The sequence below is a fragment of the Solanum dulcamara genome, chromosome 4 (assembly GCF_947179165.1).
Source record: "Solanum dulcamara chromosome 4, daSolDulc1.2, whole genome shotgun sequence".
NCBI lineage: Eukaryota > Viridiplantae > Streptophyta > Magnoliopsida > Solanales > Solanaceae > Solanum > Solanum dulcamara.
In genome coordinates, this window is record NC_077240.1 from 2861701 (window position 1) to 2886717 (window position 25017).

The window sequence follows — 25017 nt, forward strand, 5'->3', positions numbered from 1 at the left end:
TACATTCAGAGATGGATAAAATTGCTTCTTACCCTTATTTTTATGTATGCAAAGTGTTCCACCAATTTACTGAAGACTTGATTATTGGTATATCGATCGGTCCAGCACGAATTGAAATAGGAGCCGGTTCGACAGAAAGCTTTTGAAAACGTAGTGCACCCGAAATTTTGAAATCTTATATTTAACAGTTAGCACTATTCATTACTTTCCCTAGCCCAATTTCAGTATTGATTTGGCATAGTTAGAATAATAAATATAATAACAATTTTACTATATTGTGTTTTGAATGTAATAAATTCAGTATTTTGGGAATTTTATTAAAAAATGACTATAATTAATAATAAGGGTAATTTAGAAATAAAGTGATTAATTATTTTTTTAATTTTTAAAATTAAATAAGTAAAAAATAAATAATTATTTTTAATATAGTGAACAAATAAAAATAAACAAAAAAATATTAAATAAATCATAAATTATACCCCATTAGCCCACTTAATGCTTATTAGTATGCCAACTACTAATAAACAAACTTCTCTTTGAATTATTTGCGATATTAAGATCTTATTTGGACGTTCCTCTTTTGTTAAAAAAGAGAAGCCCAATTCGTAAACCCAAAATCGATTATTCAAAATAATCAAAATAGATTATTCCGGCAACAAACTTAAAATAAATCGATCCAATCCGACTTTATTTATTTTGAGGGTTTGTCCTATACTACAATATGATTCTTTTTAATTGTTTGCACTAATAAGTCGGTTTTTAAATTATATTATTTGATGTAAAATAATTTTATACGGCTATTACGAATTTGAATCTCCGACAGTGATAAATTTATTGAATTTTACTAACCAAAGAGATTTATCTTTGCGCTATAATTAGCTCAATCAAACTTATTTGTCAACTGTCATATTGATAGTAAAATCGATATCAATTTCGAAGGAACTGAAATTATATCTTTTTTTTTCATTCAAGAGTTCTTAAGCATTTCTACACTCCTTTTAGACCCTGAAAAATGGACATGAAATATCAGTCAGTACAAAAAGGTTAATGGTAACCCTACCATTAACTACTTCATTAAGGGGTCGCTTGGTCAGATGCATAAGAATAATGCTAAATAAAGTGTATTAGTAATGTTTATATTAGTTATGCTTGCATTAATGACGCAAAAATTATTTCTTATGCATTGTTTGGTTTAGTGAATTAAAAATAGAATACATTCCATAATTTTTAAAAATAATATTTATTTACAAAGATATCCTTCACAAATATGGTGAAAAATATGTAAAAAAGTTTTGACGGGCAATTGTGTGTTTAAACATGCTAATACATGCATTAAAACCCCTAGTATTACTAATTCGGTGGATTTTCATGTGTTAGTAATACACACCTCAATACAAATAGAGTTATAACTAATACAAACACTAATTATACATTAACTGAAAAAGTATACCAAATAAAATATTACTAATACACAAAGTTTATATATGCATTATTTTCTTCAAATGCATTCTACGAAACGACCCTAAGAGTGGTGATTCGTAATGGAGAGTGACAAGATAAGCGGGAAAATATTAGTAGCTTTTAATAATTCAACATTCATTAAATCTTCGTCTGTTATATAATGGGTATTCTTTTTTACAAATGACTGTCAATATGCCATATAAAATCATTAAAAGGGATATTTGGGCTACTAGCATAACCCAAATAAGCCCAATTCAAATTTGAAACTCTTAATTTCTCTTCTTTAACACTAAAATTCTATTACTGATGGATAAATGATTAATTAGCATACTAAATATCTATCTAAAAACTGATAATACCAGTATTACAATAGCATCATCACCAATTGCTTAAAACCAATTGATAGGAACGAACAAAAATACAACAACAACAACAACATACACATATATAGTGTAATATTACAAATGGGGTCTGGTGTGTATATAACACAACTTTACCTTTAATTTGTGAAGGTAAAAATGTTATTTTCGATAAATCTAGGCTCAAGTAAAGCGAAAGAATGAATACATAGAGTTTATTATAAGTAGACTTATCTTGCATTACAAATTACTCATTCCACTCTCTTGAAGCAACAGTAGTAGTCGATTATTTGAGTTCAAGAAAAGTAATTGTAGGCAGTCTTTAATTTGACGTTACTTGCAACCATGGCCATATAATGTCTTTGGGGAGTGGTTTAAAGGGATAATTGCTTTTTTTAGAAAAGTTTTAGCCAAATAGCTAGAAATTTGGGCTGCATGCTTAGTTCGAAGCAGGTCAACTTTTAGATGAGCCGAATTGAAATATTCGAAGTAAATTGTGTTTGAAGGGTATATATATAGCCTACAAGTACTTTTGGTTCTAGAAATTAAAGTGGAAATTAGAGCATGGAAAAAATGCACTACCTACATCCGGGCATTGCTCAAGGCTCAAGTTGAAGCATAATGAGGTAACTCTCATCCAAGGTCCCTTGAAGCATAATGAGGTAACTCTTAAACTCTCTACCCTTTGGAGCCAGAATAAATGGAACTGGGATTCTCTCTCTGTCATCATTCCTGATGATATTGCTAATAAGGCCATTGTGAACAAACCAGACACTCCGTATTGGGCCCTTCAACCTAATGGTAACTTCTCTACAAAATCACTACGTAATCTCCTTGTTTCTACTACCAATCAAGACTACGCCTTTGACTGGATTTGGTCCCTTAATACGCCACATAAACTCAATTTTTTGCTATGGCTTTGCTCTCATAATAGATTACCCACTAGTTCTTACCTCCATCATCTAGGGATGCTCTCTAACCCTTCGTGCTCGATATGCAATTGTGCGATTGAAACCACTGAACATATTTTCTTGGAGTGTCACGTTACTAAGAAGTTTTGGCTAGATATGGGTCTAAATATGCATTATATCATTAACACCCATTCTCACTGGCTCCAAAATATTAACAAGCTTGCTTTTCCCCTTCACAATTCCACATTAACCTGGAAAGATTTTTATCCTTTTGCACTTTGACATATTTGGATGCAACGAAATCAAAAAGCTTTCAGTAGCACTCCTCATGATATGCATAACATATCCTTACAACAGATCCTCATGCAGGCTATTGAGTTCAAATATATGACTGATTCTCCTTCTATAGTGTCTGGTAAAAAGGAAATTAAAATAGGTTGGTTCCCTCCAGGCACCAATAGCTATAAGCTGAACACTGATGGTGCTTTCACACGGACAAACCATTTAGGAGGAGTTGGTGGTGTCATCGGAGACTCGCAAGGTAATTGGGTAATTGGTTATAGCAGGAAAACATATGTCTTCAGTCACGTAATGGCTGAACTACAGGCTCTGGAACTGGGACTACAACTTGCTCTTGATAAACATAAATTGCCAACTGAAGTGGAAACTGGCTCCACTGAGGTAATTTAACTCCTCCATCACCCTCATCCTAATTATCATTTTGTTTTGGAATCTTGTAGGTCTCTATTGAAGAAGTTGACAAATCCAGTGGTCCGCCATAACTTCCGCCAAGGCAACAAGCTAGCTGACTTTTTTCTAAAGAAGGATGCATATCTTAAGTACTACTACTACTGAACCAGCTATATGGGTAGAAGCTCCAATGGAAGCCAGGCGTATTTTGCAAGCAGATAAGGATGGAGTGTCATGTACTAAACTAATATCACTGGATACATGTACTAAACTAGCTATGCTGGGAAACCTTAGTATTATCGCTAATAGTGCTACTGATAATGATGCTAATATTGTACCTACTAGTCCTATTGTAATGCTATAAGTTATATCTATAAAATATCCTGTTTCTACCAAAGAAAGAAAGAAAGAAACAAGAATTGGGCATGCATTTTTGACCTATTAAGTAAAAATAAGTTTATTTTTTGATTAAATTATTAACTGAGTTAATTTTTGTTCAATTTTACATAGTTTAGGAGCATGTTTTTTTTTTTTACCCTTTTTCATTTTATTAATTACTACTTCTTAAAGTATTTCAAGTTAAAAATAAACGGTTAATGTTATGAAATACAACAAAATAAGGAGGCTAGAGTAAAAGATATGAAAGGAGAACAAAGGAGAAAATGTTTGATGTGTATTGCAGTATCTATATCATCTTTACATTGAAGAAGAAGACTATTTATATCCATATGTAAGTGGAGGAAAAACATTAGTGGGTAAGTTGCTCACTAAAGAAAATAGAGGACTATCCACTAATGCAAGTGGACAACCATTAATTTGGTTGATAACACTCTCTCTTGGGTGTCCACGTAAAATGTGTCTCATTAAAAACTTTACAAGAAACAATATACATAGTTATTCTGAACATCCATAGATGTTGTGCCTCGTTGAAACCTTACTAGGTAAAATCCAGTGGGAAAAAGCCTAGTGAAGGAAAAAAAGTACACACATCTAGTAATACGCCTTGAGTGCTGCCTCATTAAAAACCTTATCAAGAAAATCCAGTGGGATAAAATTTTGGCTAAGGAAAAAAGAGTACAACGCGTATTTTGCTCTCCCTGATGAAAACATCACTTAATATCTCGAAGATGACGCATTCCAATTTTGTATCTCATTTTCTCAAAGGTTGAAATTAGCAATGCCTTGGTAAACATATCTACTAAATTGTCACTTGAACGAACTTGTTGGACATCTATTTCACCCTTCTTTTGAAGATCATGAGTAAAAAGAATTTTGGTGAAATATATTTTATTTTGTCTTCTTTGATGTATCCTCCCTTCAATTGAGATATAAATGTAGCATTGTCTTCATACAATATTGTTGGTATGTCTCTTTTCAAAGAAAGGTCGCATGTTTCTTGAATGTGTTGAGTTATTGATCTTAACCAAACACATTCTCGACTTGCTTCATGGTTGATTATTATCTCTGCATGATTTGAAGAAGTGGCACCCATAGTTTGCTTTGTTAAACGCCATAATATAGCTATACCACCACACGTAAATAAATAGTTGTCTGCGATAGACTTTTATGGGGATCAGACAAATATCTTGCGTTTGCATAACCAATCAATGGTGATGTGGATTCATTAGAGTAAAACAATCCCATATCAATGGTTCCTCGGAGGTATCTGAAAATATGCTTAATTTCATTCTAGTGTCTGCGCGTTGGAGAAGACTAAATCTTGCTAACAAGTTTACTGAAAAAGCTATATCCGATTTAGAATTATTGGCAAGATACATTAATGCAGCAATTGCACTAAGGTATGGTATTTCAGAAACAACAAGATTTTTATCATTTTTATGAGGTCGAAATGGATCTGTATTAATATTAAGAGATTTCACAATTATTGGGGTACTCAATGGATGTGGTTTATCCATATAAAACCTCTTTAAAATATTTTCAGTATATGTTGACTGATGGACAAATATCCCATTTGTAAAATATTTAATTTGTAGACCAAGACAAAATTTTATCTTTCCAAGGTCTTTCATTTCAAACTCTTTTTTCAGATATTTTACTGCCTTTGAAAGTTCTTCTGGAGTTTCAATAATATTCAAATCATCAACATATACTGCTATTATGACAAATTCAGATTCAGACCTTCTCATAAAGACACAAGGGCAAATTGAATCATTTTTATATCCTTTTTAGCAAATATTCGCTAAGATGATTGTACTACATGCGTCTTGATTGTTTCAACCTATATAAGGATTTCTAAAGCTTTATTGAGCAAGTTTCTCGAGAATCTTTCTATGTTTCAGACACTTTGAACCCATCGGAAATTTTCATAAAAAGGTCGTGGTCCAATGAGCCATATAAATAGGCCATGACCACGTCCATTAGGTGCATTTTAAGATTTTAATAAACTGTTAAATTTATTAGATACCTAAAGGTAATTGTATCCACCAGAGGGGAATATATTTCCATATAATCAATGTTAGGTCTTTGCGAAAAACCTTGGGCTACAAGTCATGCTCTATACCTTACAATGTTACCCTTTTCATTTCATTTACGCACAAAAAGCCATTTGTACCCTACTGGCTAGACATCTTCAGGTGTTCGGATTATTGATCCGAAAACTTCAAGTTTTTAAGTGAAGTTAACTTTGCTTGAATTACATCCTTCCACTTTGGCCAATCATTTCTCTGTCTGCATTCATCGACAGATTTTAGTTCAAGATCCTTATTTTGTTGCATTGTTTCAATGAAAACATTATAAGCAAAAATATTATCGACTACAATATCATTTCGATTTCACCTTTTTTTTGTCGAGACATAACTTATTGAGATTTCTTCATTCTCATTATTTTGAGGTACTTGGACCTCCTTGGTGGTATCATCATTTGTTGTGTCTTTGGGCTCTTCTTGAGCACCCGTCTTCAAATTATGATCATCTTGGTCATTTATTTCTTTCCTTTTTCGAGGATTTTTATCTTTGAAACCAAATGGTCTTCCATGTTTTAAGTGTGGCCTAGACTCATTTGCCTGAAAAAGTTGTCTTACAGAGACATCAACTCGAACTTGAGCATTAACAGCTGAGATATGCGATTTAGTAACCTTGAAAGGTTAGTAAATATATCCGACAGTTGATTTGCAATATTCTGCAAAAAAACATCTTTCGAACTTGTTGCTCACATTGATTTATTCGAGGATCTAAATGAGATAATGACAATGAATTCTAATCTATCTCATTTTTCAACTGCTTATGTTCTCCTCCTAATGTTGGGTATACTGATTCATCAAAATGACAATCAGCGAATCTTGCCGTAAATAAATCTCCAGTCATAGGTTCTAAATATTTTATAATAGAACGAGATTCATACCCAACATATATTCCCAATCTTCTTTGGGGATCCATCTTTGTGTGGTGTGATGGAGCAATTGCGACATATACCGCGTACCCAAATATTCTAAGATGAGATATATTTGGCTCCCTTTCAAACACCAACTGTAATGGGAAAAATTCATGAAAATTTGTTGACCTTATACGCACAAGTGCTGCTGCATGCAAAATAGTATGCCCCCATACTTAGGGCTGGGCGTTCGGTATTCGGTTCGGTATTTTCAAAATTTAGATTCGATAATTCGGTAATCGATAATTCAAAGTATATACCAAATACCGAACTTTCAAACTTCGGTTTGGTAATTCGGTAATCGGTAAATAAAAATTCGGTTCGGTTCGGTATTCGGTAATACCAAAATTTCTGCATCTTATAAGATCAACACAAATGCAAGCATTTTTTTTTACAAGATAAGTAGCCACAAACCATCTTAAAATAAAACCTAAAACTAAAAGGCAACAACAACAACAAAGTGCTTCAGCTGCAACACACAACAACAACAACAACAAACAACATAAGATGCAACACTACACCTGCTGCATGCTGCAGCAGCAGCACACTACAGCAGCAATAAGCCAATAATTGGCAGGAGCAACACAACAACAGCACCTGCAACAGCATACAACATGCAACAACAGCAACAAAATGCTTCAGCTGCAACACACAACAACAACTAACAACATAAGCTGCAACACTACACCCAGCAGCAGCACACTACACACAACACCACCACCTCCTGCAGCAGCTCCCTCCAACAGCCACCAAAACAAGCAACAACCTGCAACAACAACACCTGCAGGCTGCAGCAGCTACACTACAATAGCAATAAGCCAATAATTGGCAGGAGCAACACAACAACAGCACCTGCAACAGCATACAACATGCAACAACAACAACAACAAAATGCTTCAGCTGCAACACACAACAACAACAAACAACATAAGCTGCAACACTACCTGCAGCAGCAGCACACTACACACAACAACACCACCACCACCTGAAGCAGCTCCAAAATCAGAAGTCAGAAACAGTAGCAGCAGAGGAAATAGAGTCCAAAATCTGCTTTTACTGTTTTTCAGCTTGAACAATGCAAGTCAATATCATCCATAGCTAAAAATAATTTAAAATGTGTCAACAATTAAACAAAGTAAAAAAATATAAAAATAAAATACCGAAACTGAAAAACATACCAAGTTCAAGTTTCATAAGATTATTAAAATCGTCTTCAACATTTATGGGATAAGGCTCATTTCGACGTCAATCTTGAAGACAAATAACAGCTTGCACCAATTTAAGAGTCAAAGAACTCCTAAATGAATCAAGAATACGGCCCCCGGTGCTAAAGGCACATTCCGATGCCACACTAGAAATTGGAATTGCCAACACATCACGAGCCATCTCGGAAAGAATTTGAAATTGCCAACACATCAGGAGCTGCCTTGATAAACGAAGCCTTAGCATCCCCTGGCAGCTGGGAGTAACACTGACGATTCTGCCATAACAGAGAGATCAATTAACACTAAGACCATCCACATAGCCTATTGCAACAAACAGTCCAAACGGAAAGAAAAGAAGTCCACAAAACTTTAATATGAAAGAGTCTTTTGGGCAGAACTTGAACACTTGCAAAATATATACTAGATAATCACATCTTGATCACTCATTGACAAACCAAAAAATAGATGCAAATTGAAGTTCCACACTTCCAGCAACTGAAATGATGGAAATCAAAGTTCCACTACAAGATCTCGAGAACTTTCTACAAATGGTATTTAGGTGTCTATTTTGCTTCAAAAAATCAGTTCATACTGATATTGTTTAACATAAGCTAAACCTATATTCGATATCATTCTTCTCTAAATAAAAATTCTTATTTCTTTTTCATTTTACCAAACCGCAGAAGTATGTCACTCTCAAAAGATTAATAGACAAGTATATTCTTGAAAGTTAGTTTGGGCAAGTAATAGCTGTTACATGATACAAGAAGCATGATGCTACTTAGACCAAAAAAGCTTTTGCTTTCCTGTGAAGCTACTTTTTTTCTTTTTTTTTTTTACTTTCTTGTGAGACGATGACTGATGACGACGAGAACTAAGAAGTGAGAAACTGAGAAGAAGTGAAGAAGAACTGAAGAAGTGAAGAACTGAAGAAGAAGAAGAAGTGAAGAACGAGAGAAGTGAGAAGTGAGAAGTAGAGAAACTGAGAAACAGAAAGAAAGAATGAAAGTTAACCCTAGCCCTAAATGGATTTTTGTTGTAATGTTGTTGGAGTGGGCTGTTGGGTTATTGGGTTAGGGATTTGGGCTGCTTAAAATAATTCCTAAAGGGCTTAGGCCCAACAGACATACAATAGTGGACTAGTGGTCCACTAGCCATATTAATTACGGTATTCGGTATTTACCGAACTACCGAACGGGAAAAAAAAATACCGAAACCGAAACCGAAATACCGAAATTGTGGACTTTTGGTACCGACTATCGAACCGAATTACCGAATACCGAATACCGAAATACCGAAATAGTCGGTTTGGTTCGGTAATTCGGTTTTCGGAATTTTATGCCCAGCCCTACCCATACTGAAATAAGAAGTTTTGTCATCATTAGCAATGGTCTAGCTATCAATTAGAGACGTTTAATCAATGATTCTGCTAGACCATTTTGAGTATGGACATGAGCGATCGAATGCTCAACTTTTATTCTAACTGACACACAATAATCATTAAATAATTGAGATATAAATTCACCAACATTATCAAGACGAATTGTCTTTATTGCATAATCTGGAAATTGTGCTCTTAACCTTATAATTTGAGCTAACAATCTCGCAAAAGCCATGTTGTGAGTTGATAATAAGCACACATGTGACCATCTTGTATATGCAATTATCAAGACCATATAATATTTAAATGGTCCACATGAAGGGTGAATTGGCCCATATATATCACCCTGTATGCGTTCCAGAAACGCAGGGGATTCAATCCCAACCTTAGTTGCTAATGGTTTGATAATCAGTTTTTCTTGGGAACAAGCAACACAAGAGAATTCCGTAGATTGAAGAATTTTCTGATTCTTCAAAGTGTGTCCATGTGAATTCTCAATAATTATGTGAATCATATTATAATCGGGATGGCCCAACCGATCATGCCAAATGATAAAATTATTAGAATTAATAGACCTTTTGTTTACTATGGCGTGTGATTCAACAGTACCAATATTTGTATGGTACAATCCATAAGAAAGTGCAGGTAATTTTTCGTGCAAAATTTTCTTCTCCATATTTATTGTAGTAATATAAAGATATTCAACCTTTTCTTCATTTGCAGTCTAAATATGATAACCATTTTTGCGAATAACCTTAAAACTTAACAAATTTTTTTGAGACTTACTACAATATAATGCATTATCAATTATCAATATCGTTCCTCTAAGTTGTAATAAGACCACTTTTTCAGAATTTTCAATCAATTTTGTACTACCAGATATTGTATTGACATAGGCCTTTTTAATAATTAAATGATAGAAATATTTCTTTTCTTTTAATATTGGATGAGTTGTGACACTATCCAAAAGGCACATATCTCCATTATTCATCTTGAATCCAATTGAAGATTGAAGAATTTATTTTTCTTCATAAAATAAAAATATATTATAAGAAATAAGTAATAAAAGCAATATGTACATAAGTTAAGTTAAAAGGTATGATGTATTAACATGTAGTAACGTAATAAAGAATGAATCTTGAATTAATGTAGTAGTGATAAATATAATGATTATATAGAAATAGATACATGTACGATGATATATGATTGGTTCAGCATAAATAGAAATATATAATAACATGGTGTGTAATTGATGTATAATATTGTAAAAGAATTAGAATAATATAGGAAATGTGCTATAAAAACCTATGGGAATGAAATAACAAAAAGTATATATTTTAAAAATAATCATAAGTCCCTTCTACATAGAAATGTGAGAACACGATAATTCAAGGTACATAAAAATGACAACATATTGAAAATCATACAATGAAATTAACATTAATTATAATCTTTAAATAAGTCTTCAACCTTTAAATGAGTAATATCATTGAGGTCATTAAAAACATCGTCCTTCAGAGCCAGATTTGCTTCAATATTATTATTATGTGAAGGTCCTGCCTCAACATTATTTTCAAATGCCAAGTGTGACTCTATCCAAACATTAGAAGAAGGCGCCACCTCTATTTGTCTTTTTTTTGAATGAATTTTGATAAAACTTACAAAATGTTTAGCGTTCGACATTCATTTTTCCAGTGGCCTTTCATGTCACAACGATTACAGTTACTTCTTGAAGGGCCATTTTGAGAACTGATATTGTTCTCCCTTTTATGTTGACCATTACTACGACGATTATTATATCGTTTTCTGTCATTGCCACATCCACGCATATTATTGTGGCCATAATTTTTAATTTGTTTTTTTCCAGACTGCCCATGTGCTTCTACCATATTTGCTTTCGGTAACGGAGCAGTTCCTGTGGGACGGACTTCATGATTTTTCATTAAAAGGGCATTATGTTGCTCAGCCACTAGAAGACATGAGATCAATTCAGAGTATTTTTGAAAATTCTTTTCACGGTATTGTTACTGTAATATCACATTAGAGGCATGAAAAGTAGTTAGTATCTTTTCTAACATATCCTCATAATTTATAGTTTCCCCACATAATTTTAATTGGCAAGTTATTCTAAATACAACAGAATTATACTCAATTACAGTTTTAAAGTCTTGAAACCATAAGTGCATCCAGTCATAACGAGCCCTTGGTAATACCATTGCCCTGAGGTGGTCATACCTCCCTTTTAAGTTTTTCCACAATTCAAGTGGATCTTTCACTGTCAAGTATTCAATTTTTAGGTTTTCATCCAGATGATGACGAAGGAAAATCATAGCCTTTGCTTTATCCTAACTTGATGTTGTATTTCCTTCAATTATAGCATCACCAAGACCCTTAGCGGTAAGGTAGATTTCAGCATCAAGTACCATGACAAATAAGTTTTTCCAGAAATATCAAGTGCCACAAACTCTAATTTTGACAAGTTTGACATGATGAAAATTAATTTTTAAAATAACAAAGACAACTGAAAATTAAATTTCTTCAATAGCTATACCTGATATAGAAGTTAATTTTCTGAAAATTAGAGCTTCGTGCTGATAATGTGTTATGAAATACAACAAAATAAGGAAGCTAGAGTAAAAGATAAGAAAGGAGAACAAAGAAAAAAAATGTTTGTGTGTATTGCAGTATCTATATCATCTTTATATTGAAAAAAAAGACTATTTATAGTCATATGTAAGTGGAGGAAAAATATTAGTGGATAAATTGCCATTAAAAAAAATAGAGGGCTATCCACTACTACAAAGTGGACAACCATTAATTTGGTTGATAACAGTTAAAAATGGATAAAAAGGGACGGAGAGTATTATCTTGGTGGGGTCCACAAACTAATTATTATTGGTTGGAAATATTCAGAATATAGATTTTGCAAGTTGCACTAGTAATCCGTCTATTGAAAAAGTAAACGTAGCCTAGGACCCTTACATGGAATATACAAGTCTTTTCCAAAGACCTATGCTGACAAAAGTTACTTCAATGGTGTGCTTCAAATTTTCATTTTCTCTTTCCATACCCACCAATCATCATAGTGAATTGTCAGACAAAAAAATAAAACTTGTATTTTAAAATAAATTTTAGATATCTATCTAATTATATATTGTTTTAACAAACGTAAGAGAGAAATTTTAAAGTAAAATTATTTTTAATTATAAAGAAATAACATTCTTTTAAAGATAAAATTAAAAAAAGAAAAAAGTAAAGAGTGTCATCTTTCTTAGTGGACTAGCATATATATCTAAAACTTGTAATGTTCAATTCTTTTGACTTGATCTATGATGAGTTTTTGGTCAAAATTATTTTTAAACTATATTCCAAGTTTAGATTACATGTTTAAAATATTAATTTTAGTAGAAAATATCCTAAGTATTTAAAATTTAACAATTTTCATTCTTCTACTAGAACTTTTCAGAAAACTAACATATACTACAAAAATCAAGTCACCATTTGTATTTATTATTCTAAAATACACCAAAATCATTATCATAAACTTTTTGGGCAGTTGAGTTTAACATTATGCAAAATCTTTTAATTCAAAGTTTTTTTCATTTATTTTTCATGTGATTTACTATTAAAAAATTATTAGTTGGAATATATTTTTTCTCAACTAAATCTACTTAAGCATTGTTTGTTGGAGACTTCCACTTCTAATAATGGTGAATGAAACTCAAATGCAAGACATAATCAGAATTTTGATTAAAAATTCGAATGCAAGACATAAATAGAACTTTGATCACCTTAATATCAGATTGCACCTAAAAATTATTGATCTAACTATAATTTGACTTTAAAAATGGTGAAGATAATTAAGCTTCAGCTTCTTTCCGTTAGTGAAAGAGAAAAAGAGCAGATCATGTATCCTCACACCTTCCTAACATTTTTTGTTTCATCATATTCTTTTTTTGAGAAGCTTTTTATAGAAGGTAACGAATTATGCAAAAAATAAATAAATTGTTCACATGAATTGCACATATTTTTGTAGGGTTCCTTAATTTTTTGACAATATCTAACTGAAAGTTGAAATTTGTTAACTTTCAAATACTTGAAGGATGTTTTCTGTCAAAAAATATAATTTAAAGACGTAATTTAAGTTTGGGGTATAGTTTAAGAATGTTTTTGGCCAAAAACTCACCTATGATCAACATTTATTCATTTGAATTATAAAGAACAAATACAATAAATAAATATAATACAATACAATCCAAATTAATAAAATTCAATACGAGAGATCCAATGCACACACTTTGATCACACAGATGCTTTAGTTAATGTCTTGATAGCAACATTTGGTGCACGAAATAGGGGTGTAATTTCCACGGTGAACGTATCGTATCTCATGAAAAACTCCACCAAAATTAACCTACCCAATAGGTGCACCATGTCTTTCCCTGGACATTGCTTGTTGTCTGGTGCTGGTTCCTCCGTTGCCCTTCCATTAGACCATAGAACATGTTTCAGCATTTTCTCACCATCATTCATGAACCTATCGGGAACGAACTCATCAGGATTCGCGAAAATTTTAGGGTCCCTAGTAGCCATGGGTTGATATCCAACGACGAATTGTCCTTTATTGATCTTGTAAGACGCATCGTGGCTTTGGACCATGAAGTCTTTCTTCGCCTTACCGTACTGTAATGGTACAGGTGGGCGAAGCCTCAATGTTTCGTAGACTACAGATTTGACCAAACTCATTTTGTTGATTGCTGATAATGTGATTGCTCCACCTTCTTCCTTAATAGCGGTCCTGATTTCGTTAACTAGTCGTGTGTGTAGACTAGACCCTGCTTCTCCCACAAACCTAATTAATCACATGAGAGAGAAAAAAGAACATTAATGACTGCTGTAATCAAAATTTGTATATTTATTCCGATAATACTGACCTTAAGAGATGAGGAAAGAAAGCGTTCAAGCCGGCGAACATATTGATCCCCACGAGAAAAAGCATGTTATGTACGGCTTCTTCTCTTTTGATTCCAAGTTTTTCGGCTTCATCCAACATGGACACTGCAGACTTGCTAAATACATCAACAAGTTTGTTGTAATCACTTTTCACAAAACCAAATGGTATTAGAAAATTATGGAAGAGGATATCTTCTATGAAGTTTGGAAGTTTCTTCGCGCTCAAGGATGGAATTAGCTGTGGGAAAAGCCATTTACGAAGATGTTCCGGTCCTTGAGCGCCAAGAACTGTATCAATCGGATTAGTCTGATCACAAAGCAAACGAAAAATGAAACCAAACGTCATAGTGGGGAGGAGGGCGTTGAAATCCGATTTCCCCTGTTCGGTAACCTGTTTTTCGAGATTATTAAAAAGGTGATCAGACAATGAGCTCCTGAATAGAGGAATGAATAAGTTATGTCTCTTTGCGAACGAAGAAATAATGTAGCCTTTTAGTGCGGCATGGTTCGGATCTTTCGTATCGACGAAAGCAAGGGGACGATAACCGCCGTAATATTCTTTACCGGGCTTAAATGTACCACCAAGAGTGTCAGTTTTGTCGATGAGGGAATTATCAAACATGTAAACAAAACTGGTGGCATCTAGAAATGCCACCAATTTGTAGTCATTAGAGGTGAATGGACCTGGTGCCATGTTGATTTTGACAACAGTGGATTTGTATTTTTCAGCTTTGTTATGGAACCAAGCATCTTCACCTTGGTTATAGAAATAATCGTATCGATCTTTAAGCGCGCTAATTATAGGGAAACCATAGTCCCCAGGGATTTCATGAACCGGAAGATTTGATGATTTTGATGATGAATAGGAGGACATTTTGGTGTTTGTGTTTTGTGTTATATTTGGTTTTGTGAGTTTATTAACATGCTGGCTAATGTATTTATAGGCATGAAGATATAATGTCAAAGTCAATTTTAGTAACGGGAATGTTTATTTTAATCCATTTTCCAATCAATACAACAGAAATATTGATTCATTCAAATAATTTGAATACAAAAGTTTGATAATTCAGAGCAACTAGCAATTTGTATTATTTCTTATCTCTTAAAATAATGTGTGTTGTGGCACTATCAATAAGACACATATCATCATAATTGATTTTGGATCCAACGGATGACTGGAGAATTTTCATATTCTTTATAAATAAAAGATACATTGTAAGAACGTGAAATACTAACAACATAAAAACTTTAAGAAATTGTACTGTCTTAAAAAAAATCCTACGAAGTACACCATAATATCAAACATTATAAAAAAACAGTAACTATTTTTATAAGATTTATTCCCAGTTAGATGATTAATTTCTCAGTCAATATTCATAAAGTCTTCAGCTTTCAAATGAGTAATATTTGGTAGATCTCCAAAATCTTCATCTTTATAAGCAAGATTTGCCTCAATATTTTCATGTTTATTTGAGGGGGTTGCTTCATCATCATTTCAGAAATTCAAGTATGCCTCCACATTATTATCTTTTTTTAGGGAGGCTTGATAAAGTTTCAAAAAATGATCGGGCGTACGACATTCACGTGCCCAATGACCCTTCATATTACACTAGTGGCAAATATTAGATTTACCCCTGGAAGGATTATTTTGAGGAATTTTATTGTTCTCATGTTTATTTCCATCATGATGACGATAATTTTTTCGTCCTCTACCATGTCCTCGTCCACGTAAATGACCACAACCGCGATAATTATTTTATCTTGATTCAAATTGATTATGCGCTGCTACAACATTCGCTTCAGAAAATGGAGTAGAGCTAGTGAGACGGGCTTCATGATTTTTCATCAGCATAATATTATTTTGCTCAGCCACAAGTAGGCATGTTATTAATTCAGAATACTACTTAAATCCTTTTTTCACGATATTGTTGTTGTAGCAACACATTTGAAGCGTGAAAAGTGGAAAGAGTTTTCTCAAGTAAGTCATCATCAGTGATAGAATCTCCACATAATTTTAACATGGAACTTACCTTGTGGATAATAGAATTATAATCTGTCACAGTTTTAAAATCTTGAAATCGAAGGTGTATTCAGTCATATCGGGCTTTTGATAACACCGTAAGCTTCCGGTGGTGATACCGTTCCTTCAAATTAGTCTATAATTCAAGAGGGTCTTTAACAGTTAAATATTCTGTTTTTAATCCTTAATGAATATGATGAAAGAGAAAAATCATGGTCTTTGCTTTATCTAGGGTTGATGTATTATTATCTTGTTTAATAGTATCAGCAAGACCTTTAGCGTCAAGGTGAATTTCAACATCAAAGATCCATGATAAATAATTTTTTCGAGCAATGTCAAGTGCCACAAATTCAAGTTTTGATAAATTTGACATGATAAAACTGAGATAGAAATTAATTTAGAAATAATAAAAACAGCTAAAAATAAAAATTTTCAGTAAATATACCTGATATAGAAGTTAATATATCTGAAAAATAATATATCTGAAGAAAACTTGAACTTCATGTTGATAACGTGTTATGAAAAAGGGCAATTTATAACCAAAGTAAAATGACATGCTCATCAATTTGGTGGTGGATCCCATTACAATACATTCACCTACTTTTCTTTAACAAAAGGCACGTTTTTCACTCTTTTGGTAATTATATTTGCTTACAATGTATTGTTTGTGGTTAGGTAAACAGTATGCGGTGCCTTATTTTTCTAAATTATTTTTGTTGTTTATGGGGTTTGGTATTGAGGGGTATGGAAAGGAAAAGAGTACGTAAGACATATAATCAATCTTTATATATATTTGGATGTAAAAATTAAAAATATAGCTCTAATACAGTAATACTAATAGGTAAACCCCAAATTCTTATTTTTTTTTTCTTTCTATTCTATACTTATAATCAAGTAGACTTTTCTTTTCTACTATTATAAAAGAGTTCAGTTGATATTGATATCAACATTGTCCTTTATCAATTTATGGAGTCTATTTTCGTCATTTTAGTTACTTGTCATATTATCTCATCATATGCTGTTTCCCCGCAATATCACCTTTCCCCAGCTTTGTATTAGGATAAATGTTTAGTTTGTGATAGACGAATTTCCTAATAATATAGAAGATAAGAGACGATTGATTACAAATAGTTGATGATATATTAAATTGTGATAATTAAGTTTCAGAAAATAGTAAAATTAAACTTAAAGTTAATTAACATGAGAAATTAAGAGTAAAACTTAATTACTGAACTGACTTATTACGTGTTTGCCTCATCTAGTAACTTTTACAAGTACCACAACATGTGAACTCTAGGAGGAATAAAAACCCTACACCCTAGTGGAGTAGGAACGATCATTTCACCGTGTTTTTATTTTACTACGACTTTAAAACCACATCCAACTATATAATACTGTTAAGAATTTATAAGGCACGTGTTTCACACTTTTGGTGATTATATTTGCTTAGAATGAATTGTCTTTGGTTAGGCAAACAATGCCAATATGTTGTTGTTACACACATGTTCTACATGACATAATACACGTATGACACAAATTGTCATATAGAATACATATGCCTATTTGTTCAATTTGTACAAATTTAAGTGTCTACTTAGATTGTACACGTTCAAAATTGAAGGACATATATATCAGCTAAGGTCACGTTAAATGACACATCTATATATTATACATGCCTTGTATCTTACATGCATGTGGTTCCTGTTGGGTTTAGGTGAAGTGTGAATGAGAAATACGAATTGGGAAATGTGGGGGAACCAAGTAAATGAAAAATGAAAAGTCATTTCTCCCTCATTAATAGAAGAAAGAAAAAGTTTTGTCCTTATATTAGAAAAAACTTTCTTTAACTCATAAAGGGTTAAGTAGAGAGTGCCCTCACGCACCGTTTCCTACAATGTTAATGTAAATTAACGAGTTCTATGGCAGAATCCGTCGGTACTTCTTTATAATTGTCATCAATTTTTGCTTGGACACTTTAATTAAATTTTGTTCATTTTAAATATCTCAATTAGGATTTTGCTATCTCATTTTGACACTTTGTAATTTTTCGAATACAAATAGTTTCCTTATGGAGAGCTTATGGGTGAAATATGTGAACAAAATGAATGACTGTCGGTCGTATAAATTTCATAGGTCATAAAAATACCACCGTAGATTGCATCAATGGGCCATGGATTGCCGTTGTCCAAGAAACCAAAATTTCACCCTCTTTGACCTATGAAATTTCTTTGACTTTTGTCTCATGAAATGTCTCTGCATTGAGAATGTTTACGGTAAAATAGACATTACTTTTTATTACAAAGTGAGATGAACGAGCAATTTATTTTTCTGGAAACAAAACTCGCATATCTTTCATTTCATTTTATAGGTATTTGATTCTCTAACTCATCATATATAAGGATATATGCTCATTCAAAGTATGATTATATTCAGGATCGCTTGAAATACTCCATCACAACGACTTTACCTTTAACTTTTGTTTTAAGTCTCTCTTTAGCATGTAACTTTGGTTTAACACTTCAAATGATGATTTAATATCAGGGTTCCTTTATATCCACTAATATATGCACTTAATATTTTATTTTAATAATAAAATGCATATACACCAACATAAAGTATCAAGAATGATAGGGTAATTACCTGAAAAATAGAGTGATAATCTTTTATAATGATATGTATAAGTTTAACCATATATAATTTAAACACATTAAAAAGAGGGTGCAAATTTTAACTTATAAAAACTGGGAGTATACAAAGAATAAATTCTTCCACTATTTACCAATTATAGTAGGCTATATGCCTTATTCCCATACTAGTAAATTCTATTTTATATGAACATAGGATGTAAATAGGACGGGGTAGAGCAAGTGTTGACCCGCTAAATTTTTAATCCGCCTTAACCTTCCCCATTTAGCATATTTTTTAAAAATTATCCTGCCCCCCCTGCCCTATTGTGTGTGTTTCTTCATTTGCAGTATGCATTTAAATAAAAATTACTTAAAACAAAAGGTCATCATGATTAGTTGGTTATAAAAGCAAGTAATAGTATTAGTCAAGCGATGATAAAAATAAATATTATATTATTAAATATTTCAATTTTTTATCCAGCATTCTATAGTTAATTTTTTTAAAGAATCATCGTGTAACACTAGAGTCACGTAAAGTATAAAACTAAATAAGCATTAAAGAAGTTCCTAATGTTATATATAAACAAATAATATAGTATCAATTACTATGATAGTTTTTAATTGCCAATGCAATACTACAACTATAAAAATAAAATTAAAAAAAATAGATATTCGAAGTAATTTTACTAAGTAAAATGAAAATATACATCTATTTAAGTGTTGAAATTTGTAGGGAAATTCACAAATTTCAGAAAGTTACAAATAAAGTTCAGATGAAAAAAATGGGCCAAAAGGCCCAATACACTACATACCCTTGTCCTGCCCATATTTTAATTTTTGAAAATATAAGTTTTGATCCGTCCTGCCCTACCCTATCCTATTTAAGCATTGCCCTGTTCTGCTCTATTAGGCCTTTGTCCTGCCCCGTCCCAATTTTCATTAAAGTGATATATAATATAAAATTTATTTGTTAATGGTCATTGATTGATATATATTAGTTAAACTCGATAATAATATAAAAAAAGATTCATTTGCATAACAACACAATCTTTTGCTGCGCATTATTTATTATCCACCGTTGAATCATCAGTCTCTCTTTTGCTGTGTTTTCAAATATATTTGCATCTTTTGTAGCAAATGATTAATTTCCTAATATCATTTCACCTTTCTTTATCAAGAAATTTGAATCATGGCTTTGGACCATCCATCGTGTCTTTTTTAGCCTTACCATATTGAAACGGCGTTGGAGGTTCAATTCTCAACACTTCATACACCGTTGATTTAGTCAAACTCATCTTGTTGACTGCTGATAGAGTGATGATCATCGTGATTTCATTTGCTAGCCGAGCGTGTAAACTCTTTCCTCCACTAGCAACCCACTTGATCAGTGACCATAAGCATTGAACCCTGAAATTAATTGATATAGCAATATTAACTAATTAATCCGTCCAATTCGTCTAAGTTTAAATTTATTGGGTTGACATATATTTTTTAATTTGACCATACGAGTTGATCATAAAGTGATCTGTTAAAATTTTAGGTCAAAACAGATCTGTTGGAAATAACTATTGAGTTGGGTACACTCATAAGGGGTGCTAATTAGCCTGTTAGTCTATTAGTTTGTCCTCATCTTTAATCCTAATGTTTATGAATTAATACATTATTATGACCATAAAAAATATTCAATTTTCCACATGAGATGACAACTAGAGGTTACTAAAATGCCCTGCATCCCTACATGAAATTTAGGTTATGAACAAGGAGATTCATTCACTTTGTCAGAATTTTCGATAATTGATAACGTGAATCATAATTACTAGAGATATGTTTCCACTATGGAGAAATACCTAAGTCTCCAAAACTGATATTTTCAAAAAAAATAATTAAATACTCAAGGATCAAAACAATACAGCACAACAACAACAACCCAGTGAAATCCCACATCGTGGGGTCTGGGGAGGGTAGAGTGTACGCAGACCTAACTCCTACCAATGTAGGACGGCTGTTTCCGAAAGACCCTCGGCTCAATAAAAGCATAGAAAAAGGTTAGACAAGAATATTAGAATAAATAAGTAGATGACGAAAACAGTCCAAACAATATTATAATCAAAGCACAAAAACAGTAGATATTATTATTGGATAATAACATAAATACCATAAATAGCATACATCAGAGTACAAGAAATCATAGTGCGTTAATACGCCTACGAATAAGGGAGAATAAAATCATTATGTACTAGCCTTCTACCCTAATGTGTGTCCTCCACACCCTCCTATCTAGGGTCATGTCCTCGGTAAGTCGTAAATGCGCCATGTCCTGTCTGATCACATCTCCCCAATATTTCTTCGACCTACCCCTACCTCTTCTGAAACAATCCATGGCCAGCCTCTCACATCTCCGCACTGGTGCATTTGGGACTCTCCTCTTCACATGTCCAAACCATCTCAGTCGCGTTTCCCGTATCTTGTCTTCCACCGAGGCCACTCCTACCTTTTTTCGAATAGCCTCATTTCTAATCTTGTCACTCCTGGTATGCCCACACATCCATCTCAACATTCTCATCTCGGCAACCTTCATCCTTTGCACGTGGGAGACCTTAACTGGCCAACACTCCGCCCCATACAACATAGATGGTCTAACGACCACTTTGTAGAACTTGCCCTTAAGTTGTGGTGGCACCTTCTTGTCACATAACACACCGGAGGCGAGCCTCCATTTCATCCATCCTGCCCCAATACGGTGTGTGACATCCTTGTCGATCTCTCCGCTGTCTTGCATGATAGAACCAAGATACTTAAAACTACTTCTCTTCTGGATGGCTTGGTCCCCGAGCCTAACTTCCGCGCCAACCTCTTGAGGTGTCTCACTGAACTTGCACTCTAGGTACTCTGTCTTGGTCCTACTCAGCTTAAACCCCTTAGACTCCAAGGTGCATCTCCAATCTTCCAGCTTAGCGTTAACTCCGCTACGAGTCTCATCGATGAGGACTATGTCATCCGCAAAAAGCATACACCATGGCACCTCACCTTGAATTTGTCGCGTCAATCCATCCATCACCAAGGCAAATAGGAACGGGCTAAGAGCTGATCCTTGGTGCAACCCCATCATAACTGGGAAGTGTTCTGAGTCCCCTCCTATTGTCCTTACCCTGGTTTTGGCACCCTCGTACATGTCCTTGATCACCCTTATGTACGCTACATGTACACCTTTAGCCTCCAAACATCTCCATAGTATCTCTCGTGGGACTTTATCGTAAGCCTTTTCCAAGTCGATGAACACCATATGCAAGTCTCTTTTCCTCTCCCTATATTGCTCCATTAGTCTCCTCATAAGGTGGATGGCTTCTGTAGTTGAGCGTCCCAGCATAAATCCGAACTGGTTCTCTGAAATAGACACGCCTCTCCTCACCCTCATCTCTACTACTCTTTCCCACACTTTCATAGTATGGCTTAGAAGCTTAGTACCTCTATAGTTGTCACAGCTCTGGCTATCCCCTTTATTTTTGTAAAGCGGGATCATGATGCTCGATCTCCATTCTACGGTCATCGTTGTCGTCGTAAAGATGACATTAAATAACCTAGTCAGCCATTCCAAACCTACCGAGCCCGCGCTCTTCCAAAATTCTCCAGGGATCTCGTCAGGTCCGGTCGCTCTTCCCCAGCGCATCCTACGAACAGCATCCTTAACCTCATCGACCGTAATACTCCTACAACCCCCAAAATCGTGACTCCTTCCTGTATGTTCCAAATCTCCCAACATAATTTCTCTGTCCCCTTTGTCATTCAAAAGTTTATGGAAGTATGACTGCCATCTTTGTTTGATAAGGGTCTCCTCTACCAATACTTTTCCGTCTTCGTCTTTAATGCACTTCACTTAATCCACATCGCGTGCCCTTCTCTCCCGGGCCCTGGCTAGCCTGAATAATTTTCTGTCCCCACCTTTCTCTTCCAGTTCAGCATAAAGATGTTCAAAAGTTGCTATTTTTGCCATTGCAACCGCCGACTTCGCCTCCTTCCTCGCTATCTTATACAGTTCTCCATTTGTCCACTTCTCCACCTCATCCTTGCTCTCCATCAACTTAGCATACGCCACCTTCTTTGCTTCCACTTTTCCTTGCACTTCTCCATTCCACCACCAGTCCCCTCGATGCTGACTATGACTGCCTGTTGAGACTCCTAGCACTTCCTTTGCTACAACCCTAATATAACTAGCTGTCCTATCCCACATATCATTCGCATCCCCACTAGTATCCCAGACCCCCATATCCTTCAATTTCTCTCCCATCTCGAGGGCACTCACCGTTGTCAAACTCCCCCATCTGATCCTAGGTCGTTCTTCCCCGACCCTCCTCGTCCTTGTCATCTTTATCCCTAAATCCATCATTAAGAGCTTATGTCGGGTTGTAAGGTTGTCGATCGGGATGACCTTACAGTCTTTACACAAACCCTTATCATCCTTCCTGAGGAGTAAAAAATCTATCTGAGTTTTAGCCACTGAGCTACGGAAGGTTACCAAGTGGTCCTCCTTCTTTGGGAAACTCGAGTTGGCTATCACCAATCCGAAAGCTCTTGCGAAATCCAACAGTGCGGTTCCTCCTCCATTTCTGTCCCCGAAGCCAAAGCCCCCATGCACATCATCATAACCTCCCGAAATAGATCCGATGTGCCCATTGAAATCCCCTCCCACGACAAGCTTCTCAATAGGTGGTATGCCTCCCACTAACTCGTCCAACTGCTCCCAAAAGCGCCTCTTATCCTCCTCGCATAAGCCCGCTTGCGGCGCATAAGCACTAATAACGTTCAACGTGATCCCTTCAACGACCATTTTAATCGACATCATCCTATCATTGACTCTCCTAACCTCCACCACCTGATCCCTTAAATCACTGTCTATTAAAATGCCTACCCCATTTCTATACTTCGATTTACCAGAAAACCAAAGCTTATACCCGTCTACCTCCTTAGCTTTAGAGCCGACCCATTTTGTCTCCTGGACACAGGCTATATTAATCTTCCTCTTCTTTAGAATCTTAACCAGTTCTATGGATTTACCCGTTAACGTCCCAATGTTCCAAGAACCTATTCTCAGTCTAGACGCTCCTTTAACCCACTTACCTCTCCTTACCCTCGTCCCCGTCCATGAGCGAGAACATGACCCTAGTCTACCATCACTATCCAAAGCCACGAAAATGCGTAAGAACTAATAAATTATTCGGGAGTTTAAAATTGGCAAAATGTAACTACCAGTATATGAACAAAGGATAGAATATAAAGATATAAAAACCGGAGGTACCTACTCCGGTAGAAATGAACCTGGTTCCCGTCGAAAAATACTGCTCACGTCGATATACTGTTCACGTCGGCGTACTTGGTTGAGTTGCAACGGTTGTTCGTCACCGAAAATACAGATCTGTACACCTGAAAAGAAAAAAATACTTTGCCGAAAAAACTAGAGCTTCGCCGGAAAAACTGAAGCTTCGCCGGAAAAACTTGAGATCTGGATGGATCTGTCTAGATCTGTCTCTAAGAAGCTTTACGGAAATGGAGAAATTCCGATGGAGAAGTCGCCGGAAAAAATGAGAAACCGATGAATCAGATTCACTAAGATTTCCGGTGAATAGATTAACAGATCATCGACAGAGAGATTTTCTGTTGTGAGACTGTAAAGATGCGTCAGCCAACCAGCAAAACAATTCCTATAATTTCTTTTCTATATTCACCGAGTTCTAAACAGTGCACCACTATGAGTGTGAGATCCAAAACAATACAGCATGGGCAAAATGCAACTTTAAACCAAGCTTGATTAAAGATTCCACAACCAATATGGAAATAACTATTATTTCTTTTTTCAAAAGGCAAAAGAAAAAGGGCCTGATCTTAACCTTTCTAGTTGGGCTTCAAAAACATTTGTACACATCTATTGTTAACTGTTTGTATAATAAGTGTATAATCAATATAAGATGTGTAGACTATAATCACACTACCTAAATTTGTAAACATAAGAATTATGGTTATCTTT

The 25017-nt window shown here is 34.4% G+C and overlaps 1 protein-coding gene and 1 long non-coding RNA gene across 2 annotated transcripts; both read right to left on the bottom strand.

Annotated features, from left to right (window-relative positions):
• Positions 1 to 13629: 13629 nt before the first annotated feature.
• On the bottom strand, positions 13630 to 15273 carry LOC129885487 (9-divinyl ether synthase). The gene is made up of 2 exons (XM_055959775.1): positions 14333 to 15273; positions 13630 to 14250 (listed from the first exon to the last, which is right to left on the bottom strand). The coding sequence occupies exons 1-2, from the start codon at positions 15223 to 15225 to the stop codon at positions 13701 to 13703; spliced, it is 1443 nt and encodes a 480-aa protein (XP_055815750.1). The 5' UTR covers positions 15226 to 15273; the 3' UTR covers positions 13630 to 13700.
• Positions 15274 to 20332: 5059 nt separating this feature from the next.
• On the bottom strand, positions 20333 to 24387 carry LOC129885488 (uncharacterized). Its single transcript, XR_008766083.1, has 2 exons — positions 24292 to 24387; positions 20333 to 20405 (listed from the first exon to the last, which is right to left on the bottom strand). It is a non-coding gene; the product is annotated as an uncharacterized LOC129885488 (long non-coding RNA).
• Between the last annotated feature and the right edge of the window lie 630 nt (positions 24388 to 25017).